Consider the following 14,015-nt stretch of genomic DNA (forward strand, 5'->3'; position numbering starts at 1 on the left):
AAAATGCAACAATTTGAACATGGAGCCACATTATATCTATAGGATTGAACCATATAGGGCTTTTAAAATGAAGATTACAAAAGAAAAGTTTATTAAGAATGAGAATATAGGAGGATATAGAAAGAATGAGAATATAGAAGGATGACTTTATATTACTTTTAGAGTTACAGGCACACAAACTTTGGAAAAATACTATTTATGGCACTAAGTAATGTTCAATTGTGTTGATAGAAAAAAAAAAGGATACATTTCTAGTTTCAACATTATTTGTTCTTCAGAAAATGTGCGACCATTGAAAATGTGTACTAATTTAATCATGGAGCCACATTAACATCCCTATATATTGGGACTTAAAATTAACCATGCATATTCGGTCGTAAAAATTAAGAAACCAAAAGAAAAGTGTGTTAAGAATTAGAATTTAAAAGGATATTAAGATATTTTTAATATGAGTTGCAGGCATGCAAACTTTGGGCAAAAATCAAAAGTAGCCTAGTGCTTTTCCCCATTTTTAAAATGTCACCGTTGGCATAGCTATAATAAAACGAAGATGGCTAAAGTCAACCGATTTAGCTAACAATCTCTGTGTAAAAGTAAAATAATGATGCAGTTCTAAAGTCATTTTAACCCCCTGTAATCTGACTCCAAATCTCAGGTGAAAATTGTCATTTTGACCCATTTTACAAAACTGTAAATTACTCAGTAAATATGCATCCTTCACATGTAGCCTAAAATTTTGGCTTTATTCTTCATTTACGTTTGTCTTTCTTCAGAATATTTTAACAAAATAAAAAATTAGCCGGGAAAGTTTCTGAAATTTGTTTGATTTTTCCACGAAATGCACCAAATGTGTTTGTCTGAGAACCTTTTATACATCTTTTGTACACATTTTAACAGCAGATGCTAAAATGATATGCACTGTGTGGTACAGTACAAATATTTTGAGTGTTCCTTATTTTCCTATAAAGAACCACAATTGTCCCTTATTTTCCTTTCCATAAGTTGGCAACCCTAAAATAAATTCAAAACAACATTTCCAAAATTGGCAAGTTATGTTGCTTGTGGTTCCCCCCTTCACAAACCTTTTCACATGATGAACACAAAAGATACAACCAATGGATACATTGGATCCACAATGGATACGCAGCGCTTCTGCGCTATACGTCACCACGTAGGCTCACGCATCACACACACAACCAGCGTCGGCCAATAGTGAGCCTACGTAGGCTCACGCATCACACACATGACCAGCGTCAGCCAATAGTGAGCCTACGTGGTGACGTACAACACAGAAGCGCTGCGCTGTTACACTACGTGAATTCACTCAGGCCCACACAGAAGAAAATGAATAGTTGAATAAAATATTTTTATTCATTTTTTGCGCACAAAAAGTATTCTTGTCACTTGATAAACTTATGGTTGAGCCACTGTAGTCACTTGGATTATTTTAACGATGTCTTTACTTTTCTGGGCCGGCAAGTTCCGATCCCATAGAAGCCTAGAAGGAGTGATCCAGCTTTCAGATTTCATCAAAAATATCTTAATTTGTGTTCCGAAGATGAACGAAAGTCTCAAGGGGTTGGAACAACATAAGGGTGAGTAATTACTGACAAAATTTTCATTTTTGGGTGAACTAACCCTTTAAGCCTAGTAGTGACTGTTTAATGAGCAGTAGGATAATCTCTCTTTTCTCCCAGTGTGAGTATCTGCAGGTTGGAACCAAAACAACATTCTTCTGCAAAATGCATGCAATTTTGGTTTTAACCGCTAGAGGGACAATGGTGTAATATTAATCATTTAATTATAATAATTTAATAACTTTTATAAATAAAGTTGTAAGCTGTATTGGCTCTCTAAGACCTCAGTTACACCTGGTAGGCCTAATAAGATCCAAATGAGGTGATCAAAAGTGGAGAGCTAAATAGCCTACAATAATAAACCCAAAGATGTTTTGTGATCTTATGTCAAGTTCATGCTCTCCAAACATAACCTAGTGTTCACATATCTACTATAATAAATGAAATACTTGAAGTGAACATATGGCATGATTTGTGAAAACAAATTAATTTGAAATAGAGGGCTACTTCTGAATTCCGTTAATGGAAAGACGAGCGTTTTGCCATTATAATTCTGTCATTAGTTATGGCATCAACAGGGGCAACAGCGAAAACGATAACCTGTCAATCTCTGACGCCCGGTGTTGTGCCGAATTTTGACTCCCTGCCAAATTATTACCCCCCTCGTTGAAGTCAGTACCTGATTGCCTAATCCTAACCCCACCCCTAATCCTAACCCCTCCCCCACAACTAATCTAAACCTACCAATACTAGGGGGGTTATAATTTGGCGGGGGTAGAAATTCGGCACGACACCGGCAACACTTTGATTTAGTGATGATCTGGTTACAAATCCAGAGACGTTCACCCGAATCCGACTCATACCAGGTCAACCATCAAAGGAGACGCATTTGAGACTCATGATACAGGTGTACACAGCGATACTTCTCGGCTGACCGAGGCGGATCTCAGCAAATGCTCTCACTTCTACCTGTGTTTGTTGTGAATGTGATGTCCATTGTTTTAGTAAACTGCTGCCCTCTTCTGTAAGAAACCCGTAACTGCAGTGTTAGTTCAGTACTTACAGGGGCACTTCACTTATTCCTCCAGAAACTAAATGGACCAAAACACTGTCCAATAAATAATAGTTGTATGGATTTGGAGCAGCTTAGCTGGAAAAACTCGACGCAGCCGCAATAGCGGTCAATCAGTCTTAGTTATAGCATAGCAAATATTAACATTTTAATCATGTGAAATAATACATGAAAAAAAAATATTGCAAAAACACTGTTTATTTTTTTAGTATTGGATCTTTTGTGACACTTCAGTCTATACGAGACTAAGATGAAAAACATCTAGAAAACATCTAGAAAACATCTAATGTCATTTCATACATGCGTCAACTCAGGTTTCTTATTTCTCCTATGGGATTCACTCTTTGTGAAGATGGACAATATGAATTTTGCACACTCTTTAGGATTGAAAGTGGCCGGTACAATGAGATACTCTCCTGGTTCAAGCTTGAAGAATCTCATCACATCTCTTGCATTGATGAAGTTCCCACTACCAATGGGGCCTTTACGGTAGAAGAACTTGTCCGGGAGCTTCACATCTTTCATCTAAAAGAGAATTAAATATAAACTTGTATTCAAGCGACCAGTTTATTTAGTAAATATCATGTAATTTATGCATTTTAAAAGCAAAGTTGTACACTTTTGAGCTTGAATTATATTTTTTACTTGCCTCTGGTGGAATCTGTTGAAGTAGAAAATAGAATAGCACACCATTAATAAGTGGAAACCAGAATTACTGTATTTCCGGTGACTCCAATAGAGTTATTTGTTAATACTGACCGCAAAAACATCGAAGCCGATGGCAAAGTTAGAAACGTCACTTCTGTTTCTCTTCTCATGGTTCTGCGTGAGGGACACCAGTATGTTTTCAGGGCACTGACCACTACATTCCTTATCAAGCTTCTCAATCCTCACCCGAAACTGAGGGTTCGTCCAGAAAGAGTCTACAAGACATTCATTGAGTTAGACCTTTGAGGTACATGTAGTAGGTACACATAAACACACACACACACACACACACCTTATGGCCAATATTATGCATAGACACCCAAAAAGCATGTTGCATGCTGTATCTAATATTTCTATTCATGCATGCTAGTATGTAATTGTATGAAATGCTCACATGCCACTGTCTCTCATTATATATTTATGAGCTACCTTTATTATTGAGGCAGCCACCGGCTGTCGTCCCATCAACCCAGCTGTCTTTGTAACATGTGGAAGTCCATTTGCATTCAGAGGAACTGTCCAGAAAATCAGGACTGAGACAGCAAATATCAATGTCTCCGAAGTTTTTGGTGAAGTCCTCCATTGACATCCTGCAGTAAAATATGAGTTACTGAAAACTTTTGATTCATTAATGCTAGAGATCATATCTGAAACTACAGTTAATGCTCACCAGAACTCCCCCTCATTGGCCAAAGAACGACACCTGGATTGCTCCTCCTTACTCACTTTGTCCCACAAAGATGACCTAAAGTTATGCAAAAGCATATATTAAAATATTTCATGGTGTTATGCTAACTGAGAAACTAACAGCAGCAAATAAAGAGGAAAAAACAGATATACTTTTGAACTGAAAGTACAAGCTTCTGTTGTAATTAGTATTTCTCCAAAAGGGTATAGTTGAATTAGCCTGGTAATACCAAACTCTGCTACTTCGCTTTGCTTCGTAGAAAGAGTCTGGCATGGCATAATTGAAAAGCGTTTGTCTGAAGTTTAAAATCATTGGTTACCCGTAAGCCAATCACATAACGTTTGGTTATGGCGTGTGTTATGCGCATGCTCAGCCGCATCTAACTTCCACTGTAAACACATGTATGATGCAAAAACAAAACCATCGAGCGAATTACCGGAGTGAACATGGCTGTGCGCGACTTTTGCAGATTATGTGAAGTAAATTTACGCATCCACGGTACAATCAGCGTCTACGTCACGGCTCTCAGCCCGCCCTCTGTTCGTTGATTGGCCGGCTGTTTTCAGGCCGGAGGAAAACGGAAAGCTATTACGCTGTCTCAGACGGAGTACAGACAGAGCCCGTCTACGGACAGCCTTGGCACTTCCTATTAGCCCCATTGTATCGATCTTGGTTGCAGTTCCATTAGAATTCCACTGGGGGTGATCGCGGGCGAGTGCAGACTGAATGGGAGTCTATGGGGCTAGACGGCTAAATGTGTCTCTTTCACCCGATTGCCATTGAGAAATCTCAGATTTTATTGTAGGTTTTGCAAGTTCAACATGGGTTATAGGTCGAAAGTTGAATGAACAAGTACTTATTTCTTTTCGATTTCTTACAGGTTGAGTTGTTGCCCATAACACGCTAGCATTCTGCTAATGACGTCAGCATTCTGACGTCATTGACATTTTAAAAGACTTTTTAAAGCAAATAAGTGACTCTAAAAAATCTAACACCCAGCAATGTGTAATTTATTTGCATCTCCTTTCGAATACAACATTCAAATTACTAGACAAAAAATTATATCCTGAGAAAAGTGGATTTTGAGGGTTTTTCGCCATAGACCTCCATTCATTCTGCACTCGCCTGCGAGCGCCCCCGCATGGACAGAGACGTGTTACTGCAGCCAGTCCAGAAACCGGAAGTAAGCAGAGAGTGCCAATTCTCTTCCTATTAGACATTCTCTGGTACAGAAGCGAAATGAAATTGAGCGGAAGTAAGAAGTCTGACGTAGTCAGGCTATAGTTGAATTTTCAATGGCACAGAATTAAATAAGATACCAAAAAGTAAAAAAATAAAATTAGCAATTGTACCTCAAAATCAATTTAAAGTCCATTTTAATATTGTTTAACCATCTTTTTATATATTATCATACAGATTTCTCATTTTAACAGGCTGAAATGTTTTAAAGTGATCATCAGAATTCATCAACTCTTTTTAAAAGTAATTGATGTTTGTCCTTTGTTCCCCACCCAAATGATGTCATTTCCCAGAAAGTGATGTCACTAAAGAACTGGCTTTTGTTTTAAAGGTATATTCTATTACAAAAGACTGACTAAAGGCAACAAAAGCTCATTCATTCAAAATATCCTTAAGTGAATGAGAGTTAGCAGTGACCGTTGAAGTAACTCAAGCAAATTAAAAATCAACGGCACTTGACAACCTCCAGCGATTTAATCTATGTTAGTGTGAACATTCCTTAACAAGAGACAAGATTTTAAACTAAAAACAGAAAACGTCTTGGCCGTTTATTTACACGACAACAGCGTTTTGGGGGTCTGTGCAAGTTTTTGAAAACGATAATGTTATAATTTCTGTGTAAAGTACAAAAACGCAAATTTGTGAAAACGGTGACATCATGCACATGTGTATTATGTTCAGTCTATAAGTGTGTAGTGTATCTTTACAAAGTGACAGCGCCAATGCACTGGCCTGGCATGAATAATACAGTGCTTTTAATCGTTTTAGCAGATCCGTGTGAATGGTAATACTTTTGACAACATTGTCATCTTTACGCAAAAAACGCAAAGTAAATCTTTTACATTTTTAAGAAATTGTTGTTGTTTAAACTTACCCTAAGATTCAAAAAGGCCTGCACACTCTAACAATGAAGGACAACTGACAATTGTGAGATGAGAGTGAAGGGGGTCAGACGCGCAGCGCCACGTCTTTTAAATTCGAACACACTATTCTCTATGAGAATACACACACCGGCGCCCAGCAACGGCTCAGGACCGTGTTCAAAATCCTGCCGCGCCACAGAGCGCCATTTACATAGTTTTATATTAAATGTACATTTATGTGTCTCAAATCGTAGTTAATGTATACGGACTTCACCCTGTGCTGCAATATACATTTAGTTTTATATTTATTTACAGAAATCAGAAAATTGCTGATGTTATCGGATTTTCAGGTGAGAGTTGTCCTAGACGTGGCGCAGCACGGCGCTGAGCTGGGCGTCCGGTGTGCGACCCCCTTGAGACTACTTCAGTGAAAAAACGGCAAACGTTTTGGTCACAATGAAAAAACGGCAAACGTTTTGGTCACATGCAAAAAGTTATTTAGCATACTAATAACTTAATACAACACTAAAACCTCATTAAGACTTTTTATTTATTTATTTATTTATTTATTTATTTATTTATACTTACTTAATATAATAGTCATGAATCATCTAGTGGTACAAACAAAGAATGACGCTTGATCAGTGTTGTGATTAGCGAACCTATAATTTCATTTGACTCTTACTTGTCACTCCAGTCACCGGTCCACTCGCCTTTTCCCCAAGGGTTCAACACTCTCACCAGCTGAACTGGTTTATCTCTGCATGTTACCTGTAGAATACAACATGACATGACACTTTTAATGCATAAATACAGAATATGCCATTTCACCAGGGATATTGTGAAATAACCTGTTTACCTCAGGACTGAAGTGACTGAATACAATGCTTTGAGTTACATAAAGTACAAAACATTATTTCAAGAAACTTCTCTTGCAAAATCACATGAATGCAAACTGAACAAAGGACATACCAAAGTGTGGAGCTCATATGCTGAATACATCTGAATGCAATTAGTAAATAAATACTGGTGTACACAATAACAAAAACGGTTAATAGGAGAACAAAGCAAGTATTGTTGTAGTTCAGGGGTGCCCAATCCTGTTCCTATAGTATAGATCAAACCTGCAGAGTTCAGATCTAACCCTGATCTAACACACCCGTCTGTAATTACCAAGCGCTCCTGAAGATCTACAATAGCTGGTTCTGTTGTGTTTGATCAGGGTTGGAGCTGAACTTTGCAGAAAGACAGATCTCCAGGAACAGGATTTGGCACCCCTGTTGTAGTTAAACACCTGTCTTTCTATAAAAATCAACCTCAGGCTTATTTAACATTTTCCCAGGTGATTACATGTGAAGATCTATCTATCTGTCTGTCTGTTTGTCTGTGTCTGTCTGTCTCCCTAATCTGATGGCACTGTAATCTGACATTTGATTCTGTGCAGACTTACCTTGTAAACCCCCGTCACTGTATATGCATGGCCTTGAACAATGCCATTGGGTAATACTGTGTTTGCAGATGTTTTCTGATATGGGATGAAAAAAAGACATTGAATCAATAATGCTGCCCTGTGAAATATGTATCAGGAAATAGGAAAAGATTGTTTTTTGTACCGCCAATGCTCTACATTGTTCCCTTACATTTTAGAAATGTTCACTATAGTAATTTGTATTTAATTGAACATTGAAATCTTTAATGCAAAATACTTCAGTGACAGTGTTTTAGATGGATATGGTGATAACATCTGTCACGGTAATGAAAGGACAAGCCTGAGGTCACTGCTTACCCCCACAAAGGTGCCACAAGCCATCAGAGCCTTTGCTTTTTCTGCACGGTTCATCAGGCTCCACAAATCAACAGAAGTTTTTGCTGTTTCAAAGTGCACGTGGATGCCACCAGTGAAGTCCAACAGAGCCTCACATACAAGACCAGCCTGCAAGTCAGCATAAGAGCCGCACGTCCTGTAAAAGCCATTCTACATTTCAATATACAGTGGACCAACAAGCCTTTAATGATTGATTCTGTGGATTTACTCAAATTGATGATTAAAATAGACCAGGGGTGTCCAATCCTGCTCCTGGAGGGCCAGTGTCCTGCAGAGTTCAGCTCCAACCCCAGTTAAACACACCTAAACCAGCTGATCAAGGTCTTACTAGGCTTACTAGAAACTTCAGGCAGGGGTGTTGAGGAAAGCGGGAGCTAAACTCTGCAGGACAGTGGCCCTCCAGGACCGGGTTTGGACTGTTATCATTGTGACCAATACATCATGTCCAATACTTCTATCTGTAAGGCAACTTCAGAACCAGGGTATATACACAACATGAAAAGGGCCCAAATCTCTTGTAATTATGGTTAAATAATATTTGGTAGCACTTTATTTACAGTCTTGTTCCCCATGTACATACATACTTATTATAGCAATTACAATAACAGGGTAAAGGTACTAACCCTGAACCTGCCCCTAAACTTAACCTTTACATGTAGTTACCTTATATTACCAGTGCTGTCTTGGGTAAGTACACATACTGTAAAATCAGGTGTAACAATATTTTTATGTTCAATAAACAAACATGCTTTTAAGAATAAACCTACTTGGCATAAGCTTTCTCCAGCAAGGCAGGCCAAAACTCATTAGATGTTTTTGAATGAACAAAAATGAGTTTGCCATCGATTGTTGGCAGTTTGTCATCAATGACAACGTCAATCCATTTCCCAAACCTCCAGAACTATATGAATAAAGCAGAAGGTTTAAGGACTGATCATTTGATTTCATAAAATATATTTAAGTTATTTTGAAAAAGACCAAAGAACTCACTCTAAAGTGAAATATCCCTGCATAGTCTTCACCAAATGACTGGCCGACTGGCATGACCTGGTCCATGACATCCTTCTGAAAGGTTAAAGCTCCAACTGAAGCAAGAAACCAGCAGTCTCCTAAGGTAAAAGCACAAACATTAGCAAAAATAGATCTTTCATTGAGTTAACAAAAGACAAAATATAGAGTGATGCAAATTACTGCACAGATACAGTATCATTCAAAACCAACACCTAATGGAGTATGTAATAAACACAGATATATAAGCATACCTAAAGATCCTTGGGAATAGTCAAACCTGGAAACCCCCTTAACAATGAGTTGAGGGTCTGCTACTAATTTCTAAAGAGAGAGAATAATTAAATGAATACATTATACAATGAAATTTGCCCTATGGATTTGGGAACAACAGAAGACATTTAGACTCGTATATTGTATTTTGAATCTGCTTTCAAGACACTTAAAGGCACAGTACGCCTCTAGAGGTTCCTTTTTCAAAACAATAATAAAGGCGTAGCTTGATGATGCCGTGACTGAACGTGGAATCATGGGAGTTGTCTTCTTCACCTCCACAGCCAATGGAAAGCAGTCTGACGGGACTAACGATTGAGCTAATGTGTTAGTTTTATTAACGTTACTGTGGTATGAAGCAGGGCGGGCCAAGAGCCGTGGGACATTCTACCTTGCTGTTTTTATTAAAGTTACATTTAAAGCTCACCTCCTTTCCTGAACTTAAACTTTGTTACAGTTATGTCTGATCACTTAAATTCCCCTCATTTTATTTACTTCTAATAAAACAGCCGCAAGTGCTGAATTACTTCTCATACACGTCACTTTATCTGATAAATTTAAATTGTGGGGTAACATAGCGCTGTTTTTACAATTTTACTAAAATACATTTGAGAGTGTTGAAAGTTATTTTAACGTTATTCTGTGCGTTCGCTCGGTGGCTGATATGAGACACTTGTTGCACATTGCAGTAACTTAGATCGATATTAGAATATATTATTAAAAGCTGGGTGACTTGTGTTGCTAAATGGCATGCACTTAATTTCAAAATATTTTGTATGGTGGAGAAAATGCTGTACTGTTACTACAAGCTCTTTTTGATTATGCCATGTTAGCCATTTGACAAAATAGCATTGTCTCTGAGGCATGGTACAAACATGTTACTCGCGGTAAATCAAGAAAACAAGAGATTCAAGAAATAAGGCTAATCGTGTTGAACTATATAACAATGATTAGTTTTCTGTCGATAAAAGTATCCAAACAGTTGCTCATCTATCTAATAAAACATAATATATTTAAGTATAATAATTATTAAACACATAACATAATATACATTATAAACATTATATTAAAGTGTCTTCTACCAGTAACATGGATATGTCATTGACAGACGACACAATGACATGGGTCGTTACTGGGTAAAATACCTGATTTCTCTGGATTTAAACATTTGGGATCTTGCAAGTACACATCAACAAAATATATAACATTGTTTGAGTGGTTTTTGGGCATTTTAATCCAAAAATAGTACATATTGTGCCTTTAAGATGTCTTGCCACAATTGTAAATAAAAATATGTTGGGAAATGCAACAGATAAACCTTTTCTTACAAGCCGTAAGAGACATTTAGCAACAATTGATGATGGTAATATTCAACAAGTTATTTTAGATCCATTCAAACAATAATGTCTATATACTCTTCTTGAAAGTTTCTGAAGGTCTGAAGATGGAAAGTCAATACAGGTAACTTACTGATGGCCTAAACCATTTGATTTGTTTCATATCCAATCCAAGTTTCTTCTTTGGGTCAATGGAGCTGCTGTCTGAAGGGAACTTCTCATCAACATAACTCATTTTATTGGTGAAGCAGCTCTTCTTCAACTCCTGGTAGTCCTGATCCAAGAATTTCAAAGGGACGTCAAGAGTGCCAGTTTTGTCTCTTGTGGGCTGTTCATCCCCGGGTATTCTGTTCACAGGAGGTGGTGGCATTTTTACAGCTGTAAAAGTCAGATTTTTAGGAAAAAATATAAAGAAAAAGATTAAAGTGTCACATCTGGCATCGTTTACTGGTGAGATGACACAACACTGTGCTATAATATGTTTTGTTTCCAAAGACCTATAAGAGATAAGAGACTCTAGGCTTGTTAGACCTGTTTGGTAGGGAAATCTTGTCCCTTTGAAAGACACATCTTGATAGCTTTTAAGAGACTTACAATATAATTAGAGATTAAACTCAGTTTTTTAAGATATAAATCAGTGGTTCTCAACTCCAGTCTTCGGACCCGCTGCTCTGCACATTTTGTATCTCTCCCTTATTTAACACACCTGAATCAGATCATCAGCTCGTTAAGAGAGACTCCATGAACTGAACTGAGTGTGTCAGATAAGAGAGACATACAAAATGTGCAGAGCAACGGGTCCCGAGGACTGGAGTTGAGAACCACTGATATAAATGATATACTTCATCTTTAAGGATAACAACTCACCTAATTGAGCAGTTTTCTCTTACTAGGTTCTTACATATAACTGAAACTTTGCCCAAATTACTTGGATGTGGAACATAACAGAAAAATAATTCTACAAGCAATACAATAGAATATTTAACATTTTAGAGGAACCACTTAAAACAGTTTTATTCACTAAGAGTTAAAAGTCCAGGAAAACATAAACCTTTATTAGTTTTGATATATATTTTTCAAATTCTGTCAAATTTGATTTGTCAAATTCTGATTAATATCAGAAAATGTAAAAAATTCATGATTCATGTAAAAAATAAAAAAATAAACCTTGCATCACAATAAGTGTATTGTGATTGTCAAAACATTTTAGTAACTACACAGAATTTTAGGTTTAGTGACAAGTTACACTGTTTACATACAATTTCTGGTAAGCTGTTTTTTTATTATTATTATTGCTTGACACAAATTTTAATTTCAATTCAATTCAATTCTTGTGATTTGATTCAATATTGACTCATTTGGATAAATATTAGGTACACAAGATAGGCGTTAATTTTTCTCAAGAAAAAAAGGGAAAAAAAACTCACCTAATGCTGTAAACATACAGAGAGCCTTATCAGCTGGTAATAAGGTTAAAATAACTCGTTTTTTATTATATATTATTTTACTCAGTGTGATTGATAGATAGAGGAATATACATTTCGGTAAGTTGTAGGCTACGGTCTCTTTCAACATTGTTCATTCGTGTTTTTATCTAGCTAGTAGAGATTATCGGTTCACGTGCCGCTAGGGATCTGTCACGTCACATTTACAAGCGCCCAAACGGTATTTAGCCTTTTGCTTGAATTTCGTAATAAAATTGACAGAATTTGAGAGCTGAGATTTTTTTTATATAATAAGTAACCTGCTCTGTCTTGTCTGTCGGTCTCCGTCCTCTTTGTTTTTCCTGTGCGTGAGAAAATGGATGTGCGGCGTAATGAGGCCTTTATTGAGAGTGAGGAGTCACGTGCCGACTTGGGTTGATTTGGGCGGGGTCTGAGCACTGATCTAATCAGTGATGATTAGTCATTCAATGTCATTCTATATAGATCATAGATCAGTGGTCTGAGCCTGTCGGCCATGATGGAAGGAGACGCTATCGGTTGCCAGGGGCAACGCCTTCAGAACTACACAGAAGCGCGACTAAACATTCGAGAGCTCTTTCGTTTTTGCGCATTTATTAGGCTATTATTATTAGGCTATTTATTATTTCTGCGGGACACAGACTGATCTACAAATACGAAAAAGAAAAGGAAGAAAGTAAAGCAATGCAAAAAGATAAAGCGAAAGAAAAGGGACCTTACAGGAACAAGCTCACACCAAGCGCAAAACAGCGGTATTTAGAGAAGATAACATGAGATATAATTCGTCTTGTGTTGACCTAACAGGCGATCTTTGGTCTTGTGAGTCTTGTTCCCTGACCAAACTGAGGGCTAAGTGAAATTTCATAACTTTATATTTAGGCTATTTAACTTTACCGTTGTTGTAATGTTAGACTAGAGCGCTGACTTTGTATGTTTGACTGAATCGTTTGCTTTATTTCTTATTGTATAGCTTCTTGTACTTTTTACTTATAGGCTACTTTTATAATGGCTATTATTTATAAAACTGAAATTCAACAAAAAGAGACAGGGTTTAGTTTTGTATTTTTTTTTTTTTTTATTACAGTGATGATCAGAGTACAAATGCACATAGGCTAATATATTGCCTGAACCATATTAATAAGTTTAATATTTTTAAAATTTAAACGAAAAGAACAATTTAAATATAACAATTTAAAAAAAAAGTTTTGTTATAAATATGCTAATGTTACATGTAGTGAATATAATAAATATGCGTTGCCTGAACCACATTTGTGTAATGTTTAAGATTTCTTTAAATGAAAACGAAAAGAGGCAGTGTAGTGTTTTATAACATATTTCGTTTTATTGATGCCTAAAATGTACATACAGAGATAACCGGAGTAGCAGAGCGAGCTGAGCTGTCGGCGCTTGGCTTCTTGTGACAAACACTGGAGCAGTTTTTACTTCCAGGCATGGTAAAACAGTGCAGAATTGCGAAAACCTCCTCTACTACCGAGTTAACAACACACGTAAACAATGATGTTTTGCCGCTGGAATCCTGGCAACATGGCGGATCGAGGGGAGGGGCTCTATACCGTGACGACAACTCCTCACTCACATGAACTGCTGCAGAAAATGGGCAAATACTGGTCTTTCTGAGTTCACGAAACCATTCGGCCTCAGAGTCAGCACGACGAGCACTACTGTATGTACACAGAGACATATCATAAATTATTGGACAGTTTCTGACTGCTAAAATAAACTTCTCATTCATCTTGCCTCGGTCAGACGCTGCACTGAAGAGTGACGGATCACATGTGCTCCACTGACTTCACTGCTATTGGTTGTCGCTCGCGAAAGTCGCTCTTCATTTGCATAAAGTTAAACATTTCTCAACTTTGTCGCGTCGCCAGACACGCCCCATCCAGTCGCCAACGGTCGCGACCGCGCGTGTCGCCGGAAGTCGCCCGCTCCCCATTGAAA

The 14,015-nt window shown here is 37.4% G+C and overlaps 1 protein-coding gene across 1 annotated transcript; it reads right to left on the reverse strand.

Annotated features, from left to right (window-relative positions):
• Positions 1-2,833: 2,833 nt before the first annotated feature.
• LOC307147593 (calpain-1 catalytic subunit-like) lies at positions 2,834-11,109 on the reverse strand. Its single transcript, XM_079852454.1, has 11 exons — positions 10,724-11,109; positions 9,235-9,304; positions 8,963-9,081; positions 8,740-8,873; positions 7,934-8,108; positions 7,598-7,672; positions 6,833-6,918; positions 4,028-4,102; positions 3,787-3,947; positions 3,405-3,572; positions 2,834-3,174 (listed from the first exon to the last, which is right to left on the reverse strand). The coding sequence occupies exons 1-11, from the start codon at positions 10,958-10,960 to the stop codon at positions 3,134-3,136; spliced, it is 1,341 nt and encodes a 446-aa protein (XP_079708580.1). The 5' UTR covers positions 10,961-11,109; the 3' UTR covers positions 2,834-3,133.
• Between the last annotated feature and the right edge of the window lie 2,906 nt (positions 11,110-14,015).

Source organism: Squalius cephalus (assembly GCF_949319135.1).
Source record: "Squalius cephalus genome assembly, chromosome: 20".
Classification (NCBI taxonomy): Eukaryota; Metazoa; Chordata; class Actinopteri; order Cypriniformes; family Leuciscidae; genus Squalius; species Squalius cephalus.